The sequence below is a fragment of the Callorhinchus milii genome, unplaced genomic scaffold, assembly GCF_018977255.1.
Source record: "Callorhinchus milii isolate IMCB2004 unplaced genomic scaffold, IMCB_Cmil_1.0 Scaffold19, whole genome shotgun sequence".
NCBI lineage: Eukaryota > Metazoa > Chordata > Chondrichthyes > Chimaeriformes > Callorhinchidae > Callorhinchus > Callorhinchus milii.
The window spans coordinates 4,443,847-4,471,763 of NW_024704760.1; the positions used below are offsets into that span (position 1 = coordinate 4,443,847).

The following is a 27,917-nucleotide window of genomic DNA, read 5'->3' on the forward strand; positions in this document are numbered from 1 at the left end:
CTAGATGCTCAAACTCCCACGCTGTTTCAGCCCTGTCAGGTCTCATGTATTAAATCGGAGAGCAGTAAATCGTGAGGAGACATCATGCGTGTATTTTTGAATGCTGAAGAAAAGAACCAGCACGGATAAATGTTGGGCTGGTCTCCCACTTCAGACTTTCCAGCGAAAGGGTAGAATTAAAAGTGAAGAGTAGTCCCCTGAACTTATCAGACACAGTTTGGCAAGAGCTCAGGTTTGAGGACATCACTTAATGTGCAATGGGGGAACTGCTGGACTGTAACCAGCTAAGACACTGCAAAAAACACAAGACCGGTAAACTTTCTGCTGTTTGTCCAGCTAGGACCACCCTAGCTATGAGCTTTGGCTTGCTGGCTCAGTGGGAGGAATCCAAACACAAGAACAGCCAGATTCATGTTGATTTATTGGAAAAACAGACTGAACCAAAGCATCAAGTGTCCTGTGTAGATGAGGCAACAAGAGCTGGCTTCAGACTAAGTGCCTGATCCTGCGAAATTACAATCATTCAGCAAATGATTCTCTGTATTTCACCTGCCATGAGCATCTCATTTAAAAAAAACATGCCCGCAAGCCTTACCTGCCATCTCTGTCCCAGTCATACACCTCTACCTTGATCGTCCTGTCAGGAGAAAAATGTAGTTAATTAGTGCTCTGCGTCGTACCAGAGATAAGTTAATTATCCTCGATAATTACTTGTTAAAGCTAAGTGTCCCTCAGAATTAATTCTCAAACTGAAAAGCTAACATGCGCAGTCAGTCGATATACATGATAATTTTTTACAACTACAACATCAACGTGCATTTATATAGCCCTCTTCACGCCGGACGCCATCTCGGAGCTAGCGATGGTTCCACAGGACAAACTAGCGGTCTGAGGGTTACATATTTAACATCTGATCAGAGTGAACTTCAGGACTTCACTTAAGGACTATCCCATTGGCAGTCTCGAGAGGTGCATTGACGTTTTGGCACTCAAAACATCAGCCCCCGCACGCCAACATCTGCGCAACACATTGTGATCTTTGGTTTGGTCAGTCAGGCATCGGACACCAGCGGAAACTTATCCCCATCGTGCTTAAGAGTCTCCAAACCAAACGACTGAGGTCAGATCGAAATACATATGGTTTCCGTTTGTATGGGATACAGCTGCACTCTCTCCCTCGGAGTCGTGATACACCTCATCGCTAGTTAAGACGCAGGTTGGGAACTCAAGAGTGTGCATTGGGATTATTGCCAGACTTTATGCATGTTAAAAAATTCGCAGCTAGACAGTGCAAAAACTGGCAAGTTTCCTTGCCTATTCAAATAGGGCTTTAGTTTGCAGAGTTGAGTGGGAAGAATCCTCACTCTCAGGACATTGTGATATATAATAGTGAACTGGTTAGAAATATTACGTGGGTGTGGGGGGGAAGACAGATTTTTTAAAATTATATATGCCAGATAATGCAGTACCTGAAATACATTTATGAATGCCCATTGCAATTTTTTGTCAATAAATTATATCTCTTTCTGATCGTTATTTGCACTAATTGATTTTTTTAAGTTATTGGGAATTAAGTCGGATTAAATGTATTTGCGATGCATTCGAGAACCAAGTGTGTAGATGGCGAGGATGATATAGGGTTACTGAATCATGATGCATCCACTTCCAATCTGCAGCTGTCAATCATCTCACTGTGCGGTGGTTGTCGATTTATTCTGCAGATACGGCTGGCAATTTCACCACTTGGGGGATCGATGCATTGCAAAGGACCGTCGTGAATCAGAAATAATTTACGAGCGTGAAATGGCATTTAGTAGTCAGTAGTGGTGAACGCTTTCCTGAATTCATTATCTGTGCACTTGCCAGTCTTGTTACCGAAAGGTGCTAAACGGAACAGAATCAATGCTGCTACGGAATCAAACTCCACCAGGAATGTATCATAACTTTAAAAGTTTTTCCCCATCGAGATGCTGGCAGTGGCTGCAGACAAACAAGGGTGCACGGCGCAGGTTTGAGTAAGGATAAACCCCCAACATGCGATCAGTTCATGGGATTTCCCCATATTGTAGTTTTGTATAGTGAAAGCAACCCTGAACAAAAGTTTTACCCCGTGGTATTTGATCCCTAGAGTCTGCCCTTATAGCTTTTGGTCACTTGTTTGTTTTCTATCCATTTAAATATGTCCACTGAACAAGGAAAATCATTCATTGCAGGATATTTTACACAGAAGAGGGAATTGGAGTAACTGGCAGGATTACCATCATCTGAATTAATGCACACAAGCAAAAAACCGTGAAGTGCTCCTCTATGTAATATATATACTCAGGTGATTTTCCACTTGTTGGTAAATAGTTGGAGGTGGCGGGCAAGAAGATATGCTTTCTCCATTGGTCCATCATTGTGCGAGGGATATAGATTAACGATAAGATTCAGTCTCATTTTATTCATCTTCTAGAACAGTGCAATTGCACTTAGAACTCTTTAAATCCCGTCTGTTCTCATTGGGGTTTTGCTGCGATATTCATTCGAGGTTTAAATGCTAAACACAAGGGGTTTCAAAACTAGGGGACCGTCATTAAGAATTACTGCGCACTGAAAAATTCCATTAGAAAGTGCGATTGCAATCGAATTGACTGTCCAAAATTAGAGAAATGTATATCTCCAGGCACGAGACAAAACAGCATCGCCACAGCAGCAAAGCCTTGCCCACACACCAATTAGTGCCCTGAAGTGATCTATCACTGTCTAAATCCAACTGTGCTGAATTGCCTTTTAATGTGCGCTGTATCAGATAATGCCCTTTTTCCTCTCCCTACTGTAGTTACGGAGATTGAAAAGTGGACACGACTGCAATCCGTGCAGATAATGACGAAACATCAGTGGGACAATAATGTAGTAATAATATAAATCCTAATAATCCTTGCATTTAATGTAATTGTGATAATCTTGCAGTTGACATAGGGCCTAATCACGTTGTTGAAAGCGTTTCAAGGGATTTTGAGGGTTCAAGGAGTAGGGAAATAAAAACAAGATGCAATATTTAAATTCGCCTCTGCACCTTCTGAGCTATTACGCCTGGAATTAAAGGTGGAGCTGTGGGCAGTGAGGAGCATTGATTAAAAAACGCTGAAGTCAGATCAAGCTGTGCTCGACAGGCCATTACTAGCATGCTACACAGCCCGCTCTGAGACGCCGTCCGGCGTGGAGGGCGCTATATAAATGTTGCTCGGAATGCAATGATTATAACGTGCTTCAAAACAGCATTTGACCACCCTACTCAGCGGAGAGCATCGCTGTACAAAACAAAATGAATTTGCCTCAATTCAGTATGAAAGAGTCAAAGTGATCCCCATCCTCCTCCCCGCATCAGGTTTTAATAATAATAATAAAATCCTTGCATTTGTTAGGTCAGGGTATTAAGGGGCAAGGGTGGGTAATTGGCCTTGAGGTACAGATCAGCCATGATCTTAAAGAATAGCAGAACAGGCTCGAGGGGCTGAATGGCCTATTTGGTATAGATGTCTCAAAGCACTTCACAGAATATCTTGTGAAGTGAATTGATTGTATTTTGTGGGAGAAACAAAACAGACAGCTTTCCAGTTGCATGCAACTCAAACTTTACATCTTTTAATGAGATGATGCCTTCAATGTTACTCTACTCAGCACTAGATCATCTGTCAACAAATGTTATGCAGCTATCATTTCGCCCACAAAATATACAGTCAATTCACTTTACAGTATATTCTGGGAAGCGTTTTGAGACATCTCAAAGACATGATAAGGCATTATATCAAATGCAAGGATTATTATTTATTATGATTATTATTATTGTTATTATTATCTACCATCGTCCCATCACAGCATCATACTATTCCAGTATCCTGCCTTCCATCACCCTGGCAACCTGCTCCAGTCATTAATTACCCTCTGAAAGAAATACTTCCTGATATCTGTCCAGAAATTGCCGTTTGTATCTCTAAACCTGTAACCTTGTTCTACTGTGTCAGTACATCCAAAAGGTATTATTCTGGGGTTACTTTATCAATCCCATTTTGCAATGTTACACACCTCTATGAGGTCTCCTGTGATGCCAGCCTTGCCAGCCTTGCAAGCCTCGCCCACATACTGAGATAAGTAAAGCAAAGGCAAAAAAACAAAAAACACCGCATTGCTTTGTGGCTGTCACAACAGAAAGGGCCTGGCTGATAAATTTCCTGGAAATAGTCCGGAAATAAGTGGGCAGCTAGCTCAGAGAACCGCAAGTAGCAATTTAAACTAATGTGTAGTGCTATTTAATCAACCAGTCTCTCATCAACCAACACAATAATGAGCAGCGGTGGCTCCAAAGAATGGCAGGATGGCTGGGATGGAGCTGACAACTCAGAAGGGAAATATGCAGCCGTGTGTGTAAGGGTAAGTGTAAACAATTCTGGCCTGATACCATTAAGGAGGTATGTCCAGGGTTACTAGTTGAAAGCTAAGTGAGGCGATTTCATGGACAGTGATGGATTTGGAGGTTATGGTGAGGACATAACTCAAAGCTCTCTAACTATATGGACACGTTACAGGCACTGAATACAGGATAGGATGGAGGTAGCCAAAGGCCCCAGTCAAAGAAATGCACTTGCATTTATACTTTACACACATAATAGGCTCCAATGTGCTGTTGTAAACGCAAGTTCACTTGGAGTTGAGTTGAGACTGCTCAAGAGCTTTGGTACAAGAGTCTAGAGGAGCTTCAGCTGGATTTAAAGCCAGGCTATAATAAAAATAATAACCCTTGCATTGGATATAGCGCCTTATCACATCTTCGAGACGTCTCAAAGCACTTCACAGAATATACTGTAAAGTGAATTGACTGTATACTTTGTGGGTGAAAAATGATCCAGTGATCTGCAGATCCATTGCCCCTTTTTGTTTTGTTCAGGTAGGTGTCCAACACAAGCAGAAACCCATCACTGTGCTTAACCAAACCAGAGTGCCACGCGTGGGTGCCACTCACACGTGGAAATTTCCCTGTGTCTGGATTGGAATGAGCATTCTCTCCCTGGAGGGACGTACCCTGCTTTACCTAACTCTGGGAAGTACATTAGGCGCAAGTTGGCAAGAGCCAAAGCTCCATTTACCCCCTAGAATTTCTACTAACTGGTAACTGTAAGCCATGTTGCCTTGGAAGCAAGCGTTTTGAGATTTCTTTTCACTGGGGCCTATTAAAAGATTTCCAGTAAACAAATGTAATGAATTTTTATCAAACATCTGCAGCAAATTATAAGACATGCATCTGAAATAATCTGTGCTCATTAATAATATAAATATCAGGGGACCAATTTAATGACCTGAAATGAACACATCACTCTCCTGCGTCTCATTTTTGTAACACAGATGCCTATGGAGTAACCATGGAGATAGAGAGTGCCACATACACAGATTCTTGGTGTTATCATATAGCCAAAGTAAAAGAGATAGATCAAGATTAATGAGTAATATCAATTATTACAGGGGCAGAGGCTCATCTTTAATTAAATTAAGGACGAGCTTAAATATAACTTGCTATTCCTGCAATTTGTGCTGGAGTTCTACTGCGTGATACAGCTGTATAAAAACATCATTCTGATAATTACAGTGAGAACATAGAATCATAGAATAATAATAATAATAATAATCCTTGCATTTGATATAGCGCTTTTCATGTCTTCTAGACGTCCCAAAGGGCTTCACAGAATATACTGTAAAGTGAATTGACTGTATATTTGTGGGCGAACGCGGCAGCCAATTGCGCACAAGAGCGTCCCACAAACAGTCGTGGATTGAAAGTGACCAATTTATTATTGTTTTTGGTTTTGGAGGGATTATTATTAGGCTCTGTGTGGAGTAAGGAAACTTGCCCAAGGTTTCGCCCTCTGCCTGGAATTGAACTCAGGTCTCTCGCTTGCAAAGCGAGTGCTCTAACCACTGAGCTACAGGACTCCAGAATCTTACAGCACAGAAGGAGGAAGAGCTACCAAATCAGTCCCACTCCCCCTCTCTTTCTCCATATCCTTGCAAACACGTAACATGTTGGCTCTTTTGTTCAATTGGCTTGTCTTGCTATTGTGGCTGGAATTGCAAGCACTTCATTGCTGGCTATGCCTCCCCAATAATGTCCCACAAACAGCCATGAAGTGAACGGCCACATTTGTTTTAAATCTGGGGCATTGGTGGCCAGGATGCCGGGAGAAACTCGCTTCTCTTTGCTAAGCAGGGTTCTGGGATCTTTATGTCCATCTGAACAGGCAGACAGGACCTTCGTTTTAACGCTTCATCTGAAGCTCCTTTGACAATGAACTCACCAGCCCAGCATTGTACAGGAACGCCAGCCTGGACTGTGAGCTCAAAGTCCCGACGGGGAACTTGAACCCATGATACACTGTAAAGCAGTCTACAGGCTGACAGAAGCCAAAGGGGTTTCTAACTCCCAATCTTAATTAGAGTCTCTAGCAATGGCTTGGCTGATTTTCACAGACGATCAAGGCCAGTTGCATTTGTGTTTAGTTGCTGCAGAGGTGCTTTGCTGTACAAACAGATGAGGTTGCATGTATCCATCCATCTGCCAAGCAACACAATGCATCAGAAAGGATTGGTTAAATGTCTATCATTAAATATTTTTGCATTTCACGGATCTAGAATTCCTGACTCTGTAATTAATTATATATGACTATGTAAACAATGCTGTACGGTAATCATGTTATCATTGACATCACTCAGGTCAGATACAAAAGGAAAATGATCTGGTACAACAGAGACAGTTAAATTGTAGCACTTATCCCAATGTACACTCCCCAACCTACAGCCATACTCCTAACACTCTAGCTATTCATATCTTAAAAGGAATGCAGAAGGGAACAAAATCCTTGTTCTACAAAAAAAAAAACTACAGTAGCGTTAAATGCTGCAATTTATCTGGGTCTGTTACATCAGATCAGTTTCCTTTTGTATCTGACCTGAGCGGTGTCATTGATAAAAAGCAAAATTGCTGAGTGTTCCCGACTTGCTGAGTGTTCCCAGCGACTTCTGTTTTTGTATTAGTGTCATTGATAATATGGTTATCATGTCGAATTGTTTAGAGTTTAACCAGCTGGAACCACAACGAGAGCACTGTCTGGCTAGCTTCCCGCTACTTGTCCAGCTAGGACCACCTTACTCATTAGGGCTTTAGTTTCCGGGGTTAACAGACACCGAGTGGAAAGAATCTCTGCCCCCCCCGTGACTGGCAAAAGTGACTGGTATCAAGGGTTATGGGGTAAGGGCAGATAATTGGAGTTGAGTTACAGATTAACCATAATCTTATAGAATGGCGGAACAGGCTTGAGGGGTTGAATGGCCTACTCCTGTTCCTATGCTGATATAAATACATTAGAAGGTATATTGGTTGTCTGATGGGGAAACTGTTTAAGAATGAATCTCACCATCAGGGCCAGCTTGAAAAATGAAGTGCGACAACAAATTATAAAGAACAACTTTTCTCCCTGTTGATACCCCTCGTGTCGGGAACATTATTTTTGCACAAATGGCGAGCCTGATGAAATAATTAGTAAGTTTGGGTGGGACAAGTGTCTGAACCTGACAGTTTGGAGCTCAATTAGCAGAGACAGAAGGAAAGGCAGGCTTTGAAGCATCTTGGATTTACTGTCTACACATACTGATGTTCCTTCAACTTCCTCACTGTAGGGATAGGTAACTCTTCTAAGATTGTGCCCGCAGTGATGTCGCTGTCTTGTTAAAAAAAAATTCCACAAATAGAAGAAAAAACACAAGGATATTAAAGCTAGATCATAATCCTTGTGACAGTTGGAACAGCAGCAAGACACACTCACTCAGTAACGAACCCAGTAACTCAAGGCATACCCTGCAGAGATGAGAAATCTCACCGCAGTTCTACTCAATTGCAGCCCGATAGGGACATCCGTTGGTTGAGATGTTAAACCGAGTGCCCGAATGTGCCTGTTCAGGTGGGTGTTAAATGATGCCATGACACTGCTCGAAAAGAAAGCCGTGTCCTGGCCAAAAATTCCCGCCCCCCCCAAATAAAATTGATCATTCACTTTATGGCTGTTTGTGGGATTTCGCCCACAAAATATACAGTCAATCCACTTTACAGTATACTCTGTGAAGCGCTTTGCGACATCTTGAAGATGTGATAAGGCGCTATATCAAATGCAAGGATTATTATCTTTGCTGTGCATAAGTTGGCTGCTACGTTCGCTACTAAACACATAGTCACTACACTTTATAGTAGATCCTGTGAAGTGCTTTGAGCTGTCTTCCTGACATGAAAGGCATGGAATCAAATGCAAGGATCATTAATATTGCTCAAGCTATTTCCTAATCACCCCTACTGTAAACAGTCTACACTAAATCATCCTCATCCATCTTTATTGTACAGAAAATTGGATTCAGCTACGTCACTTAGTTGTTCAAAATATACTAAAATAATACAATTCACTCGGTTCTCTTGGCAATGTTTGTTTCATGAGGATCCAAGTTTACTTCCAATAAATTATTGTTCCTTCAGTGTCTTCTGGCACAGCCACAATCATGCTGGCTGTCTATTGCTCTCACGACAATGTTATAGACAGAACCTTGGAAACCCACAAAGAGCAGCTGAAATGATGGATGTGTTGGCTTGTGCGGTGATTAATGACTGGGACAATGCAATAGCACACACAATTCCACCCATTCTGTGTGAGATATCAAGCTAGGATTGTGATTTGGCACTCTGAGGATTAATAATAATAATTTCAATCTTTACATTTGCTATAGTGTCCATTACATCAACATGGTTCTGAGTAATTGCTGTCAAGTGACTGTGTATTTGCGGGCAATCTTACCAGGCTTTTTGCATGCCTGAATGACTCACAAACAGGCATGAAGTGAATGACCAATGTTATCTGGAAGACCGAAGGCCAGAATTCTAGGAGAAAAAAAAACCTTCTCTTTTCAAATAGTGTCACTAAATCTTTCATGTTCACCTGAATAAGCAGGTGGGACCTCAGTTTGACATCTCATTTGATGGATGATACCAACAATGCAATGTTCCTCTATTATGACACTGAAGTCCTAGACTTGATTGTAAGCTCAAAATCTCATTATGGGCCTTAAACCCACAATCTTCTGACCCAGGGGCATATGTGTTATTAACTGAGCCGAGCTGATTCTTTAAACATTAGGTGGTGTCAAGCCTGGCTCTTGAAACCCAGATTGTACATCAAAGTGAGGGTGGTATTGACTGTAGATTCTGGAGTTCCCAGAAGGAGATGTCAATTAGCGTCAATTACTTTGTAGAGAAAAATGTGAAGTCAGCGAAATCGCTAGATTATAGCCCAGAAAAATATTTATTTACCATGCATTTACACAACAACAAATTGCATTTATATAACGCCGAGCTGGAACAACGCACTTAATGGAGGGGAAAACTTTGTTGGGAGGATGTCCCGTAGCACTGGATGTTCAAGGGTTTGCACATAGAGATACTCTCTGGCACGTTTATATACGTACAATACTTTAGGTTAAATGTGATTTCATTATTCTGAACAGATATCAGGAAGTATTTCTTCTCACAGAGGGTTTGTGAAGATGTGGAATTGCTGTGATCAGGAAGCAGAAGAGGCTGAAACAGTAGTGATGTTTGAAAGAGAGACAGAGACTTGGGTAGCAGAGGAGTTAAGAGGTATGGCAGAAGGGTGGGGCATTTGGATAAAATGAATGTCTACGCAGCTATGCTTTGTGTGAAATGAGAAACTTTGATTACGGTACAAAAGGACAATTCTCAAGTCTTAAATTCTAAATGACAATCACAAAAAACTCAAGAGAAAGGGGAAACACAAATAAGAGCCTAGGATTGATTCAGACAGTGAACACCCAACTCGCTCGGGCACAGAACAATAATTAATATAAGATACATAGCAACATGATGAATAGCCGAGTTTGATTTATCATGTAAAGGCTGGCAGCAGTGCTGGAAATAATTATAATCATCAAGCCACTCAAGAACAACGGCAAGTGGCATTCACCCTGTATGAAAATTCAATAAAGAACAGGGGATAAAGTCAGAGAACTATATCTGTGTGCACACCATGTGTTGCCTGTAACCATGCCAATAAAAACAGCGAGCTGCAACAACTCACTTGATGGAAGGGAAAACTTTCTGAGAATCAATGAGATAAAGTTCCACGTTCGGAAAACACAAGGAGTTATTGCGCTGTTTTGTCGGAGATGGCGTCCTTCTGATCACATCTTAAATGGGTTCTGCCTGTTTGAGTGGACGTTAAAGATCCCACATCACTGCTCAAAAATTTAAGTGAGTTACTGTTTCCTGGACCAATAAAATGAGTCATTCAGTTTATAGCTGTTTGCGGGACATTGCTTTGCGCAAACAGGTTGCCGAGTTCGTCTACAAATACACAATCACTACACTTTACAGTAAATCCTGTGAAGCGCTTTGAGACATCCCCCCCCCCCCCAATGTGTAAGGCGCTAATACCAAATGCAAGGATTATTATTTCAGCACGCATCCTGCTTGCAAGCTTTGACGAATGATCTGAAGGCAGTGTTGTATAATTTCATCATCAGAAACACTCGTCTAAGAGGAGTTGACAGCAAAAAAAAATGATTGTGAATGGGTTTTAAAATCAAATGCCTGACGTGCAGGAGGAGGAGGAGATTTAAAAATAGAAACAACTTTGTGATGTTGGTGAGATTTTAATTTGCTGCAGGTGAGACATCAGACAACGGACTCTATAAAATATGCAGTTTAGAAAAAAGAAAGGGAGACAAGTCGTCACTTAACACAAATTTACATCTGAAAGAATTCAGTGGATGAATAATATCTGGAGTGCTTTGCCATAGCATTAAGCAACAGAACTCCCCAGCTCGCTGATTGTGAAATAACACACTACATTCACAGGTGCAGGTTATTTGTCACAAGCTGTCACGATAGCCTCGTTGGTGGTGGGGGAAAGGTGGTAAATAATGGATGGAGAAAACAGTAAGGAGTGACGGCTTTTTCCTTTCACATTGCTGTACAGGGCGACGCTCCCTCTGCAGGGTGTTTCAAGACAGCGACGCAACTCAGGGTTGAGACCGCGGGGTAAGTTCCCACCTCCGCGGCTTGATGGTGTGCCTGCAGCGTACGCGACTCAAAGGTGATGTAAGGGAAACGATTCTTTATTGAAAAGCAAGGAAACGCCACCCACCTTGCTCTTGTTCCGTTCACGGAAAAGGCCGCGGTGCAACTACAGCCATTCTCCCTTTCGTAAAACCTAAGAATCCTTGCGCTTGGAACGGCACCTTACACGTCAGCAGGATGTCTCAAAACGCTACACAGCATTTACTGTAGAGTTCAGTCGCCGTGGATTTTGGTGGGATCCACAGCATCCAATTTGAGCGCAGCAAAGTCTCACCGACAGCCTTGAAGTGAATAACCGATTTTATTTGGGGGGGGGGGGACGGTATTGATGGCTCGGACACCGGGAGAAACTCCCTTCTCTTTTCGAGTAGTGCCATGCGATCTTAATGTCCACCTGAACAGGCAGACAGACCTCGATTTAGCGTCTCGTCCAATGGACAACACCCCCGACAATGCAGCACGCACCCCCATCGCTGAACTGGAGTGTCAGCCTGGAGTTCCAAGTCTTGATGTAGGACGAGATGTTACATAATGTAAAACCTCGTACTGTGTCAGCACAGTCGAGGAAGACCTAGATTTCTCTCGACAGGCCAAATCGAAGAACAAGGAGCTGACAGATTCCACAGGGAACCCCCCCTGGGCTAACATCACTTACACATGTTCAATCAGGAAATAAATAAATTAGATCAGAACGCGTTGCTGCTGGAGAAATGACACACTCGTGTCCATTGCAAAGAATCGACAAAACGAGGAGGAAATCTTGGTGTTTGGAAGCTCTGCGCCTTATTAACTGGAATTTTTCTAGAACATAAGCAGCTTTGATACCTGTCTCATGCACAGCTGAGATGGCTCAAGCGAAATGCTGAGCAGCAGGGCATGCTGTGTCTGTGTGTGTGTGTGCGCGCAGTTAGGTGTTGCAGTATGAGTTTCAGGTGTCAGACTCGCCAATGGAATCAGACTAATAGCAGCTCAGATCAAGAGGCCAGCCACAGGCAACAGAAAGCTTTGGTATTGATCCAGGAGTCTCACCATTAGTGGAATGAGACTGTCATGCCGCCTCTGACTATTTCTAGAATTATGACAAGGAGAATCCAGCCACCGAATGGCATTTCGCTCTTAGATTCAGACTATTTCAACTGCAACAATTTACAAATATATATGTATTATATTATATATATATACACAGCACTTCTTGCATGGGAAAGATGTCTCCAATTGCTTTAAACAAAAGACCCACGCACACCACACACACGCCCACGTAAACCTCAGTGATTTATTAGCCTGTGTGCACATTCGCTAGAAATCGCTCTGAATTTAACATACACAAAAATTAAGTTAAAAATGAACAGTCAAAAGCATCCACCAGACGCAATTTCCGTTTCAAACAAATCAATCGTTCGGGTGAACCTACCTGTCGTAATCGCCATTGCACAGACCTCTCACTGCAATGCTGAACTGCTGCCATACTGGATTCAGAGTGTTTTTCACCACTTCTGTTTTATGGCAGATTGTAAAGCTGGTCACACAAGAGAGAGAAATAAGTTAGAAAAGAGATGAAAAACTCTCAATTTGGGGAGAGAGAAGGTGGGGGGGAATGAAGAGAGAGAGATTGTGGGGAGCTTGTGGGGGTGGGGGGGGTGCGGTGGTGATACATTAATTTTCTTGATGACAGAAACAACGACGGACTGGCTATACAGGGGTTAGCTCTGGAGCACCCCTCAATTGGCTCCTAGGCATCCACCAGCAAATAAATGCGCAACTAAAACAAACGCGGATCAATTACTGTTGGACGGCACCTCCGACAATATGCTCAGAAACAACAGCCCCAGACCGCGTGAGTTCAAAGTTCCGACGTGGGGCTTGGAACCCACAACCTGTTGACTCAGAGGGCGAGAGTGCCAACCAGCTGAGCCAGGCTGATACCACAACAGCGACAACAACAACTTGCATTTATATAGTGTTCCTCGCGCGGGGTAGAGTCCCAGTGCACTTGGCAGTGGTGGAACCAGGGGGGGAGGGGGAGGTGACCTTAGGATAGGAAGGTCTTCAGGCACGACCTGAAGATGTGGAAGGAAGGGGCGAGGCGGAGGGATGAATCCCTCTGTTATTTCAGGGCAAATGGTGGACCCTTTCCCTCGTTACACGCTCGCCCACAGAAAGCTACAATCACCCCAATTTACGGTATATCCTGTGAAACGTTTTGAGGCGTCTTGACGGCATGATGATAGAGGGGTATACCAAATGCAGGATTATTATTATTATTATTATTATGTACAATGTTATTCTTCTTCTGGATGATACCGCAATAGTCGAAGTGAGGCTTCATGTGATTTATTGGTCCCAAGTCCATTGCTCAAACAATTACGCTAGCTGGATAGAATAAATTTGATTTTCTGTCACTGTTATGAATTAACAGTCGGCCACGTAGCCTTCTTTATTATCCGAACAAACTGCCTGTAATTTCATTCATTAAAAAGCTATTACTTTTTTTTTGAATTATTCAAGTGCACGAGTGCATTTATTTTTAGATTCTCATTTGCGAACGCCACATCTTGTTCAGCAGGTTCATAAAGTACCATTGTTTCAGCTGTGACGAAAATTTGATCTCGGTGCAAATCTCTACGCAACAACTAGCACTATTATACTGCCTTCACAACGTTAACGAGGAAATAATAATCCTTGCATTTGATGCAGTGCCTTATCACATCATCAAGTGCACCTCAAGTACGGTCACAGGATTTTACTGTGTCGTGTAGTGACTGTGCATTTTGTAGATAATTATATTGGTTCCAGAATCAAACAGCCCTCAGTCAGTCATTGCAGTTAATCATTCTCCCAAGGTCTTTAGCACAAAAGAACACCTTTAATCATGACCAAATGATCTTGCATGACAACAGGTCAACACAGGGGCATGCAAGCCATATAATTCACTCAACATCAGCTTGTATATTTGAATGTATATTTTCAATGCCGTTTAATCCTGTTGCAATGGCTCATGTTTTTCAGCTGAGATAAGCTGGAGACAAGCATTGCAAGTGGCCGCCCTTTCCCCTGAAGAGATTTACTTCCACACTAGTACACCAATCTCAGTATCTAAATCAATAGCCCCCACATCTATCTGATCTCATTGGAAGCATCTTCCGATTGATTTTCTGAGCAGTCCTGACATCTGGATACGTTGATTCATTCTATTAATTTCCATTAAGTTGGCTGCCGTGTTTCACCCACAAAACACACCGTCTCTACACTTTGCAGTGTATCCTGTGAAGTGCTTTGGGATGTCTCGACGACATGATAGGGCGCATAATCAAAATTATTATCNAAAAAAATTCAAAATGCAAAAATGTGAGGGTTGAGCTTCCTTCCCAACGGCGCTCACTAAGTGTTGACCGCTTTTCCTCTTCGACCCGTAGCTATGGTCACCTCTCCTTTCTCTTTAGCTCAATGTCAGACTATGCGAGGCGCTAGCCCGGGTGAAGGGCGCTACATAAATCCAAGTTGTTGTTGCTGATGACTGTCGTTGCTTAAATTGCTCGTAACATCCTGCTCTCCAGGTGAGAGAGCAGCTCCAGACTGGATTGTGGTGGGGACCAGCCGAAACACACGCTCAAAAGCAGTTTTGGAAACGTTCTAAAATATCGTGCTTGTCAGTGAGAAAATGACGCTGTTAATAGTAAATAGCACAAATTACAGGGTGTCCTACTCTGTGACAAATGGCTGGCTCCACTGATTGGGGAGTGGTGTGGGGGGAGAGTGGGTAAAACATGTTATTTGCATGAATTCATCAAAGATTTCAATCAAATCACTTACGTCCCATCTTCATTACTTCGGTAGAAGACCATGAAAGGATCTGATTTTCCAAAGAAGTCTTTCTTGTCGAGTTTATTGGCGCAGAATTGCATCGTTGCCACATCCTGGAACAAGAAGCAATAACATTAAGCTAAGAGGAGCTTTGGATTTCTTTAGCTCTTCATTTCCTCAGACAAAGCTATAAAGGCAAGAACTCGCGTTTTGTACCGCAATGCTCAACCTTTTTCCCCACCAGCATTTCATTCCGTGAGCAAAGTCTATCAAGTAGAAAGGGAATTCTATCACATCGCATGTAATGAATGACCTTTGTTTCAGGAGCTGCTCTACGCCCACAAAATATACAGTCGAATCACTTTACAGTATATTCTGTGAAGCGCTTTGAGATGTCTCGAAGACGTGATAAGGCGCTGGATCAAATGCAAGGATTATTATTATCATCATCATCAAGTGGGAGTGGGTTCAAGCCCAATTCATTGTTCCTCTGAACCTACTTTTCTCCTCTAGGAACATGAGAACCATGCCTTAAAATTTTCAAGATCGTGCAAAGAACTCTGAAATTCAGGTAGGATTTGGATTTCCTCTCAAGCCGATTAAAGAATTCTGGAAAACAGGTTTCAAAATCAAGAACGGATTTTATGGATTTTCCCAAATCGTGCATGATCTTAAATGTTAAGACAATGTAATCTAAAACCAGCAGTGATTTCAGGACTCAGGTCATTATTAAGCACCACTGGACTTCACATTATCGTTGCTTAAAACAGTTTCCCCAAATTATAACTTTTTTAACCAAATATTTAGAGATCACATGCATGCCCATTTAATTCAAGTTCAACTTTATGCTCAATTAAACGAAACATGAATTTTCATACAAATTACCCAAAGCAGCCTGCATCACATCAAAATAAGAGGAATGACAACATATTCTTTTAGCAAATGGACCGCTAATGCAATACAAAATTACATTTGTATAGCGAGCTTCACGTCGGGAGGATATACCAAGGTGCTGATATTTGGGAAACACATAATACTTCATGTTCCAGACATGGAAATGAGTGCTATTCACACAGATGTACCGCAGGTTGAGAGTTAAATAGACATTGATTTTAAGACACAATTTTCTGACGTTGTTGGCACAGATAATCAAAGAGCTGGGTTGAGTTCACAAAGAGTCTTATTCGAGGGGCCACTCAGTGAAGTTATTCACTCACACTGTCAAAAGATTCAGACTTAAGTCAAACTTAAGTAGCTCTAAGGCTAACTTATGTACTGAAGTTATTCACAGTGGTAATACGAACGGTTCAGAATGGAAATGACATCTCCTTAGAGGAGCTCTCACCATTTTAATGCTTCGATTCTAAGAATTTGTACATGGTGCTTGGTAATGGAATACTATCACTTCAGGGTATTCTGTAAACCGTTAGCAGAGGAGTGAGTGCTTTCCATGTGAAGAAATGTGCCCGTGTCTGAAGATGCAGTGTATTCCTTCTTGTTATTGTCATGTCCAATGTGCCAAAGTGCTGCACCTGCCCCTGATAGTGATTTTGTCAGAGAAACTTTCCAAACCCAAACTGTTTCGCAATGGAATCACGATTGAGCGAGCCGGTCACCTCTGCGGTAACCTTCACTGTCATTTCGTCAAGATTTTAGCAATATTTTTGGAAACACTTGCATTTGAGTGGTGTCATATGAAGGTAGTGACGAAGGTGTAAAAATAGCACTGGCTAGAATTTTACAGCGTGGCAAATAAGACAGGGATCACCTGACAATAAGTAAAATAATAATTTGTCCAATTTGTGCAAAATCACATGAGGCAATTTACAGAAACGGAGCAAGTTTCATGATAATTCTTGCATCTGATATAGCGCCTTTCACGTCAGGAGGACATCTCAAAGCGTTTCACAAGATGTACTATAAAACAGAATGACTAACTGTATGTTTGAAAATAATAATAATAATCCTTGCATTTGATATTAGCGCCTTATCACGCTATCGAGACGTCTCAAAGCGCTTCACAAAATACACTGTAAAGTGAATTGACTGTATATTTTGTGGGCGAAATGTGAACGTTAATAGCACAAAAGGAAGTCAATCGGGAAGTTGATTGAGCCTAGAATCTTCGGAACATACCCAAGTACTGGCGTGGCTGGAAGACCTAAGTCTGAATGGACATCTCAATTGACATTGACACTCAACTTTCCCCCTGAAGCTTGTGTGTCGCCAGTCACCACTGGCTGCTGCATGGAAGGAAGAGAGGAAGGGCCTGAAGCGTGCTGAACCAGCGAAAGGTGGATGCTTCTTGACAGTTCAACCCGAGGAAAGCTTTGTCTGAGCATCCAAAGCAAGAGACAGCGTCTTGATGTAGGAAGTTATTTGGGGGTAAGAAATCCGGAGGGAACGCATTTCAAACAGAGCTCGCGACTTATTTTTAGAAAGCAGGCCTTTCCTTCCCGAATCAATTCTTGCACTTGATGCGATACCTTTCACGTCAGGAGGATATCTCAAAGCGCTTTGCAGGAATTACTCTAAAGTGCGGTGACTGGGGATTTTCTAAGCGAATGCTAGCTAAAGCAGCTAGCTTGCGGACAAAAGTAGTAAAAGTCAATGTATTGCCCTGCCATTTCCTCCTCTCCTCTGTTGAAGGCTGTGATGAATGCTGGGCTATGATGAATACAGCCACAGGTGACAGCTACCATCCAGCATCTCACACGAGTGATCGTTTATCAATGGCGAAGCTCGCCACAGAATGTTGCCAGGCTGACCAACAGTGTTGGGCTGACTTTTGTCCCCTTCCTGGCTCCAGAATATGAGCCCTCAGAGAACTACAGAAACCCAAGGCACAGTAGGAGGCCATTTGGCCAACTGTATCAATGGTCCTGCTTCTGTGCTATAACTCAAATTCGGGAGCTTCCTGCTCCAATGGCTCAGTCTAACACTGGCTTTTACCAACTGAGCCAACAGTGGAGCCAACTAAAGTGAATTTAACTTTCCACCGGCAAATGTTAAAGGACCTTCTTGAACAGTTCAGGGGAGAAATTCCACCTGGGTCTCGATTGACTCTATTCTCGGAGCACTTTAGAGTGTTCAGACTTGGGAAAATTGTTGAATTCAACTTCCCAACTTTGAGGCTTGTTTTCTGCAGTTCTGATTAGAACGTGTGGAAAAGTGGCTTCGAAAAATATCAAGGTTGTGTTTACGAATTTACCAAATTCTGGACACTCCAAAATGCCACATACACAAAGTAAATCTAGACCCAGGTGTAATTTGTACCTCTTGCATACTTGCAGCGTTCTCTAAATAAAACCCAAAGCTTTTTGTTGCTTTTTTTAAAAAAAACGTCTTTCCATTCTCAAAATTGTAAGAAAATATATACCTAATGGCAAAGTGTGAATGCAGTCTAATGCATTTAATCAAGCCTTCTGACCTCAATGTGACACAGCATCTTAGATCTGTCTGATAAACAGCTCAGATGCTAACTTAAGCTTGTTTGGTATCTAAATTCCATGGCACAACCCAAAGTCACGTTTGCAAAGACATTTTGCAAGGAAAGAAATGTTAGTAGCTGCGGGCAGAAATAATACACTCCTGGAGTCATTTAACTTTGCACTATGAGCCCACAGTTTATGTTAATGCTTTTGTGTACTGAGTTCTGCTTTATTTTACTGACTGGGTATCTTTGCAAAGTTAGATGTTCACGAAAAAACACAAAGCAGGGCTATGAAACTTTAGCAATATTTTCACAATTTATAATGTTGATCTCTCTCTCTCTCTCTCTGTACATATATATATATATATATATATATACACACGTTAGACTGCTTCAACAGTGTCTCTGTAAGCCTTTCTAAGTAAGCATGATTTAATCAGGATGAATGTTAGCTATTATGTCTGAAATCCATTACATTGTACTCCAAGTCTCTTGCTGCTAAGATAGTGCTGTCTTAATATTCATTTGGTCAGCCGGGTGTCTGACATGTGCGGAAACCCTTCACCATGCTCAAGAGTATCCAAACCAAACAGAGTTCCAGGCATCCCACCTAAACTTAGAAATTCCAGCGCTATTTATTGGAATGGAATGCGCACTGTCTCCCTGGAGGGATGCATCTTGCTTACCTAATTCTGGAAAGTATTAGGCGCAGGTTGGCAAGAGCCAGGGCTTGGGGCTGTCTTAATCCAGTTGGGTTGTACTTTTCCCAATCAGTTTACTTAATTAATCACAGCGCTTTGACTTAATCATGAGGTCAGACTGGTCTGCTGGGTACGGTTGTGGCTGTACGCTTCATTTATCAGCTGTTTCCATTGCAGACTGTCCTCTGTTTGACAGCCTTGCTCAGCAATTATCGTTAACAGCTAACAATCCTCCGTTACCCTGTGATTGATTCCCCACAGTATTTCAACTGTAAGAAGGCTCCAAGCTATATGGTTTTGGTAAAAGAGAACACAAAAAAGGCAGATAGTAGGCTCGATCTTCCCATTAATTGCAACAGTTCAGTGAGCTTCAATCCCCTGGTAACTGTCGCTGTAATCTACCGTGAGTTACACCCGCCTGAAGGGGAGAGATTATGATGATGTGAGAGGTTAAACCACAAGAAGCTGATTTACCCATTCTATGATATAGTCTCCGCCTCTCCACGACATCTGCAATCAGATTCTTAGTTCTCAACTTGGAATGGTAAATACTGAATGTTGACAGTAACCGGATATGTGCCACATAGGAACTATAATATAGTATAATACTCCTTGCATTTGATTTGGCGCTTTATCACATCGTCTCAAAGCGCTTACGTTAAGATGGAACTGTGCTCCACACGATCCATGCATCACAGTGAACTTCCCACGGGCTGTAGCATTTCCACACAATGGAAACAGAACAATATACTCTCGGGTGCACCAAGACTGTGGAACAAGAGGACCCCCCAGGTTTCAATTTCAGCACAGACACCATGAAATATTTCTTTACTCCGAGGGTAACTAACGACTGAAGCAGCTTGCCAAGAAGGGTGGTTGACTAATAATAATAATAATAGCAGGATACTGCACTCATTTTAAACACAGAAAGGAGTCCTGTAGCTCAGTGGTTAGAGCACTCGCTTTGCAAGTGAGAGACCTGAGTTCAATTCCAGGCAGAGGGCGAAACCTTGGGCAAGTTTCCTTACTCCACACAGAGCCTAATAATAATCCCTCCAAAACCAAAAACAATAATAAATTGGTCATTTTCAATCCATGACTGTTTGTGGGACACTGCTGTTGCGCAATTGGCTGCTGCGTTCGCCCACAAATATACAGTCAATTCACTTTACAGTATATTCTGTGAAGTGCTTTGGGATGTCGAGAAGACGTGAAAAGCGCTATATCAAATGCAAGGATTATTATTATTATTATTAATTTAATGTGGTGATTCGAGGACGATAGATAGGTTATGTATTCTGGAAGGATGAGATCAGATGGGCCAAAGGACTTTCTGTATCTTGTTATCTTAACAGGCTTCAATATTGATAATAAAAATAATAATTATTATTATTAACAGGCTTTAATATTGATGAATTCTATGCGAACCCAGGTTGTGACTCACTCCTTTTGGATACCAGAGTCAGGATTTCACAGAACACAAGGCAGCTGCAACACAGATGCTAAACCAATGCTATTGGCACATCACCCCATGAGATGAGATGAATGTGCCATACCCTAGATCTGCACTGGGATCATGTCCCACGCATGGGCTAATGGAATGCATCAATGTCTATGGGCCGTTCCTCTGGTTTCCCCTATAATGCGTTGAATCCATGTGTAGTTGGCATTGACGGATAATTTCAGATCAGGGTTACTGCTTCCTCTGACAGCAGCCTTTAGTTTGGGAGGTGGCTGATGCAAATCTATTCCAAGCATAATCCAAAAAGCAGTTGGTGGAGCAAGCTGTTCAGTCGCAGTGCACTTTCCTGTGGAAGAACAGACCAAAACGAAAGCCAATATTCTCAAGCAGAAGAACGCAAAGTTATGAGCTATGAGGTTCTGTTAGTGGGAGGATTGACACTGAACTTTTTTTTTCCCCGCAATTGTCACAGGCGAGCGAGATAGTCCTTTTGTAGCTGTTTTCCTACATCGGTCACTCCACTTAACGGGAGTAGATATTCCTTCCTGCTATTTCCTTATTTAAACCCAGCAGTGAGTCCATCTTAATAGCAAAAGTCCCACTACAGTCATTCATACCAGAGGTCGTATGTCTTCGAAGTCCTTGTCATCGATTTTTTGTGCCATCATACTTTGTCAACTCGCTCATTCCATTCTCCTCAGTGAAGGCACAATTTCTCAGCTGCTCCCAATTTCATCTGCGGAGATGACTGGGTTCTCTGGGTTTTGAAGTGTGTTTATCATCAGTGTGTTGGGGACAAATAATCTGAAAGACTCCAATTCCATTTCTCCGCAGTCTCCTCCAGTCCCCACACTTTCTCGACCACTCCTTTCATTCCCCCCTGCCACACTTACTGTGCCCCCTTCCCCTCCTCTTCTGCAGCTGAACCTTCAACCGCTACATCTCTGCATGAACGTGAAAGGTGCAATACAAATGTAATTTGTTGTTGTTGTCAAATTGCAAAAGTAGCAACATCCTTTCACAGCTAACCTTTCTCGGTCTCGCTGCGAATGGCTGCAGAAAAATACCTGCTTGGCTTCAGCTCACTTGAGTGCACGTGTCCAAAATTTCTCTTGGGACAGATCCTTTTTAGTCCTGGAATCATTTAGCCAATGACTGTGGCCTGTTCGAGACTGGGAGCTCCTCAGGGTAGGATCAAAACAACCCTTTTACTGGAAGATGCTGTTGCCAAAGAAACCGAAAGCCAACAGAGGTCGACAAAGCGAACCATTGAGCCCTAGATTTATCTATACAGCGATTCAGAGTCACTACCAGGAATACCGACGCTATCTCATGGGAGGGCTATCTCATCAAATCCTCGCTCCGAAACCTCCGGAAGCTGATTCCTGCGAGACGGACATGACGCACTACTGGGTTACTGCAAACATTCCCCGTTAGTGGAAAACTTTGAGCCTCCGTTGAGTAATCCAGTTGCAAATCACAGCTTTCCCCCACCCTCAATGTAGAGAGTTTGGGAGTGAGTTAAAGAACGCAGTGATGTAGCAGTTGAAGTTCAGCTGCCGAAGAGGAGGGGAAGGGGGCACAGTAAGTGTGGCAGGCCTGGGTTTGGGGGAATGAAAGGAGTGGTCGAGAAAGTGTGGGGACTGGAGGAGACTGCGGAGAAATGGAATTGGAGTCTTTCAGATTATTTCTCCCTCCAAGAAATTGCCGATAGAGTGGACCTAACAAATAAACATATTAATATGCTGGCATCTGAACAGCTACTCCGAATAGAGTGCTCAGTTCGAAAGCTTGCCAACTGCTCAGTGTGCTGGTACATGCTGGCACCCTGGCACAGGTTCAACAACAACAACAACAAATTACATTTGTACAGCGCTTTTCACGTCAGGAGGACGTCCCAAGGCGCTGGAAAGTCAGGGATTGGCATCCGAGCTGGTGGTTGGGATCAGGAGGGGTGGAGGGCGGGGAGGGTAGGGGTAGGAGGGTGACCAAAGGTGTGGTCGAGAGGATAATAATAATAAAATAATAAAAAAAAGTAATATATATTAATTAATATTATAAAAACTAATAAAAAATAAAATAATAATAATAAATCAAGTGCCTCAGACCCACCTTGTTGAGATGCCTCAAAGCGTTTCACAGCATATACTGTAAAGCAAATTGCCTGTCTTTTGTATAAACCACTTTACACTAACATTTAATCGGCTGGTTTGACATCAGGGTTATACGGAACACAAGCCCGTTTCGCCAGGAATCGCTTCACCCCAACAAGGAACGAGATAGCGGCTCGAAAAGACGAGTGGATTTCATTTGAATGACTCCGCCCAGTCCAAGAAGTCCAAGAAGAGCGAAAGCCCTGTTTTATTGATCATTTCATATCTGCGTTAAGACAAGCCTCGTGTGCAGGGAAGCGGGATCACAAACTCTCCAGTGAATTACTTGTGCACCATTATCCACGCAGGGCTCGATGGGCTTCGTAAAATGTCAACTTTCATGAAGTACAATTGTGGAACTCGCGGCCGAGATAAAAGTGGACTGAAATTGAGCATTTAAACCCCGACTGAGACGCTTTTTTCTGTGCGTCGGCCCGTTCCGTTATTTAATTTGGCTCACGTATTGCTGTGCTAAAGAAAGACCCTTTCGCCTCACAGTAATAAAGTTACGGAAACACCAGGAATTTTTTTTAAAAAAAATAATAAATAATAATAATCCTTGCATTTGGTATAGCGTCTCATCGCATCTTCGAGACGTCTCAAAGGTCTTCAGAGAATATACCGTAAAGTGAATTGACTGTATATTTTGTGGGCCAAATGTATAATAATGACCCGAAATCCACTAAAATAAAGAGTCAGGCGAAGAGGTAGAGAGAATGCGACTTTGTGGTGTGATAATTATCACGTGGATCAAAAATTTAGTTAATATCTATTCTTATCTGCAGGTTTGGCAGTGATCATTTCAAACCCCCCACCCTCCTGACTTCAAGAGATTGGTTTCGTCCAGAGCTGCATAAAATTCAAAGTTGTGCTTTTCTTGAAGCTGGTGAGGAGTGTGGGCTAATATTATTTGGGGACTGTTTGAGCAGCAATGCAGCGAATAGGGTTACGCTTGCTGGTGACACCGCTTTGTTCAGTCAAGAGACTGCAAGTGGCAACGTGGCATCAAAATCAAAGGCGAGAAAAGAAAGGGTGAGAAAGAGAGAGCAGAGCACACAACGGTGATAGATGAGAAAAAGGCAAATGTAGTCTAATTAAGTAGAGGCGTTAAAAAGCAAAGTAATTGGATGTCGTTAACTGAGAAGCAATTTTTGAAGGCGAGAATGTTTGCAGGGAAACTCCACATACATCAAATGGGATCACATGAAAGGGCCTCGTGCATTTTGGGCTTCAGACGATTAAGCTTCAGGTGAATAAACCGCCTACTCTTGTGTCGATATTCGTAACCTTCAATGAAGGATGTGGGAGGTGGAACCAGATATTTTTTGCAGCCTGCCTGCTCCCAGCGCATGGTACTCATGTCAATAATAATAATAATAATCCTTGCATTTGATATGGCGCCTTATCACATCTTCGAGACATCTCAAATCGCTTCACAGAATATGAAGAATATTCACATGAAGGGCACTATATAAATGCAAGTTGCTGTTGTTATCTTAAAATATTGTTCTGGATTTACCTTCTCTATCCTTTTGAACAACTGATACACCTTGAAAAAAATGTTGCCTCCGAGATGCCACTTTCCAAGGTTGAAGGATTAAGATCAACCTTCAAATTCAACAAAGAAAGGCTGCAAATTAAGTGTCGCTACAAAGGAATACTCCAGGGAGCGAACACTTTTTAATGTATGTATTAGTTTTCAAATTCAATCACTCAAAACCAAAAGCATCTCAGTGGCTCTTTCTTAGATCCCTACCGGGTTGTCATTTAATAATAATAATAATATTAATCCTTGCATTTGATATGGCGCCTTATCACATCTTCGAGAAATCTCACAGAATATATTGTAAAGTGAATTGACCGTATATTTTGTGGGCGAAACGCGGCAGCCAATTGTGCACTTCAGTGTCCCACAAACAGCCGTGGATTGAAATGACCAATTTATTATTATTATTAACCCCGGAAAAGCGATCCGCCAATCGACTAACAATCGGGTTCCTACTTACTGCGAGGCAAACAGAAGCGTGTGGAGTAAGGAAACCTGCTCAACATTTTGCCCTGCCCGGAATCAAACCAAGGTCTCTCGCTTGCGAGGCGAGTGCTCTAACCACTGAGCTACAGGACCCTGAATCATTTACCGTCCGAATCAGTGAAGTAACAGCAATGTACCGACGTCACCAACCCAACCCCTGCCGAGCACATCTGCTTCCTAGTCCCTGGTGTGGATGTGGGTTTCAAGACCAGTTAGGAGCCATTCATTTTCACTTTTTTTTAATGAAAATCTACTGCGACTGATACTGTGCTGCAATAGGAAAACACAGCTGAGGAGTTGGTTCGTGTCCAAGATGGTGAATGAAGACAATTGCTCCTTTTTTTTCTGCGACTGTAATTATTTCTGCCGAATATTGCGCCATCACTTCGCAAGTCTGGTTCCCTACGCATTGTCGGATGAGATCGACTGAGATGAGAAATCATTTCAAAAACAAAATTTAAATGCAATTAATTCTAAACTTACAGGACTATTCTAAACTTGGTTCCCAATCAGACGCGCACCCTAAGGAAATACTATTTAGCTTTTTCTTTCATTCTCTGTGCTACAGCTGCACACGATCATGATGTTACCAACATGTCCAGAGAGTTTATACAAATAATATTGATTATTGAATATCCTTGGCTTTGACATAGAACCTTATCATGTCATTAAAATGTCTCAAAATGCTTCACAGGATTTTAATGTAAGGTGTAATGACTGTATTTATAGGCGAACTTGGCAGACAATTTGCGCACAGCTACGGCCCCACAAAATGCCATGACCAAACTGTGGTGTAAATTGTATTGTATAATGCTGAACTGTCTCAAAGTTCTTCAAAGATAATTGATGCAAAGTGCAGTGACTGTGCACTTTGTGTTGGATCTTCATAGCGAGAGACAAATTTAAAGACAGTGAGCTGTATTCTTGCATGATTTCCTTCCGCACATTGTGCTGTAGTTACATTTCGGAAAAGTATGAATTAAATGTCTGATTGACAGGTGGTTTTATTCTTTCCATCTTTCTTTGGAGTCCCGGGAGTCACGAGCATAGACTTAGTTGGAATCACTGTCATGCTATTTTCAAACCCCTAACACACACACACACACACTCACACACACGAAAATCAGTAACATAGAAAGCCTCTCAATCAGCGATTGAACTTGCACTTCGCAGAAATCCAATTATACAGTAGGAAACAACCTCGGCCTTTTCCAATTTAATTATAGCCGATCAAGATCCCAGATCAAAAAAGACTGAAGCATCTGAAAGTAATTATACTTCAACAATACCCTGAAGTGCCGGAAACATTGGAGAATCCTGAATGTACAATGGAATATGACACGAAGCTTTTACACGCTGCAGCTTACACTGTACTTCTCAAACAACTACCTTGGGAACTTGAGGCGACATCGTTTCCAGCCATTAGATGGCGCTTGGGCCGGTGGCAACCATTGGTATGGGCTGCCACTCCAGTAGTTGAGTGCTCAACATAATAATAATAATAATAATAATCCTTGCATTTGATATAGCGCTTTTCACGTCGGGAGGACGTCCCAAAGCGCTTCACAGAACACACTGTAAAGTGAATTGACTGTATATTTGTGGGCGAACGCGGCAGCCAATTGCGCATAGCAATGTCCCACAAACAGTCGTAGATTGAAAATGACCAATTTATTATTGTTTTTGGTTTTGGAGGGATTATTATCCCTCCAAAAGGGAGTAAGGAAACTTGCCCAAGGTTTCGCCCTCTGCCTGGAATTGAACTCAGGTCTCTCGCTTGCACAGCGAGTGCTCTAACCACTGAGCTACAGGACTCCACAACATTGGAATATTCTGATCCTTTCCTCTCAAACCCAAGACCCCCAATTGTTATTTGGTATCAGCCTGATCAGTTGGCACTACTGCTCATCCCTGAACCGGAATTTGTGCTTTCGAGATGCATTTGGGGGATTTTGAGCTCCAGGCTCGACGTTCCAATGCAGTGCTCTCAATTCATTTCCCTGAACGGTCGACAGATTTGTGCTATTCCGAAAAAAACACACTACAAAGAATTCTCACTTACCCGGCAATTGCCAAGTTCTTCAGCTGACAGTACAATTGTTCCGCATTTCTTCCCTGGGATTCCTCTGGACACAAAGAAGGAAAAGACATGTGAATTGCTTGACTCCATTCGGTCACAATTTAAAAAAATCCTTCATCGGAAATCGTGACATAGGTCCATAATAAATTACAACCGATCTGGGTAACCCAAGGGAATATAGTACGAGGAAGAAGTCAACCGCAGTTTGCTATAGCAAGCTAGTCAATTTACTTGAACTTTTCCTTATTGTAAAGCCATCTGTAATGTAACCCAGTTATGTCAAGACAATGAAATGCCAAAATCTGGATTTTATCTCATTTTGGCCCACATCCAAAACTGTGCAGAGGAGGCTAGCTTTCTTCTCCATATCTCTGTTTTCTTAAACGAGTCCCGGCCTCAACCACCTTCCTGATAACCTGTTCAAGTCGTTAATTACTCGCTGAGCATAGAAATACTTCCTGCTGTTTGTCCTGAACCTGTGCACTCTTGTTCTGCTTCCCTGACACTCTGAAAGAATCAGACCCTTTGGATCATTCAACAAAAAATGTATTGCACTTGTGAACACCTTTTCCTTCTCGACCGCACAAATCTATATCACGTCCCCATCACTGCAGAACCTTTTATTGCTATTCGGGCAGGTATTTCCCATTGCTGCAGCCAGTTGGGTTCACTTGTAGGAGCAATCCACAGATCATAAAGGGGTAAGCAAATGTGTTACCAATAATAGTCTTTATCACAACGTCGAGACATCTCAAAGTGCTTCACAAGATTTTACTGTCAAGTGTGGAGACTGTGTATTTGTAGGTGAATGTGACAGTCAATTTGCACACAGTAATGTCTCAGTAACAGCCATGAAATGAGAGATCAGTTTTATTTGGTGATTAGTGGCCAGGACCCCGGGGGAGAGAGAGGGAGAGAAACTCCCTTCCCGTCTGGTTGTTTCTGTACATTATAGCCTGGGGTGTCACCCATTTTCATTCAAGAAGGACGACCTAGACAAATATAAGCGTGCTTCTCATGTGCTTTGAGAAAATCCTCTCACTCCCCTCAATAAATCACCTCAAATGAGAGTTTTCTCTGCAAGGGGACAA

At 42.4% G+C, this 27,917-nt stretch overlaps 1 protein-coding gene across 1 annotated transcript in view; it reads right to left on the reverse strand.

Moving 5' to 3' along the window:
• cpne5b (copine Vb) overlaps positions 1 to 27,917 on the reverse strand; it is a 123,420-nt gene that overhangs the window by 37,036 nt on the left and 58,467 nt on the right. The window contains exons 7-10 of the mRNA XM_007894272.1: positions 26,809 to 26,872; positions 14,975 to 15,078; positions 12,576 to 12,680; positions 596 to 637 (exon numbers count right to left, since the gene is read on the reverse strand). Coding sequence (XP_007892463.1) covers positions 596 to 637; positions 12,576 to 12,680; positions 14,975 to 15,078; positions 26,809 to 26,872 — 315 coding nt within the window. The remainder of the gene's footprint in view (positions 1 to 595; positions 638 to 12,575; positions 12,681 to 14,974; positions 15,079 to 26,808; positions 26,873 to 27,917) is intronic.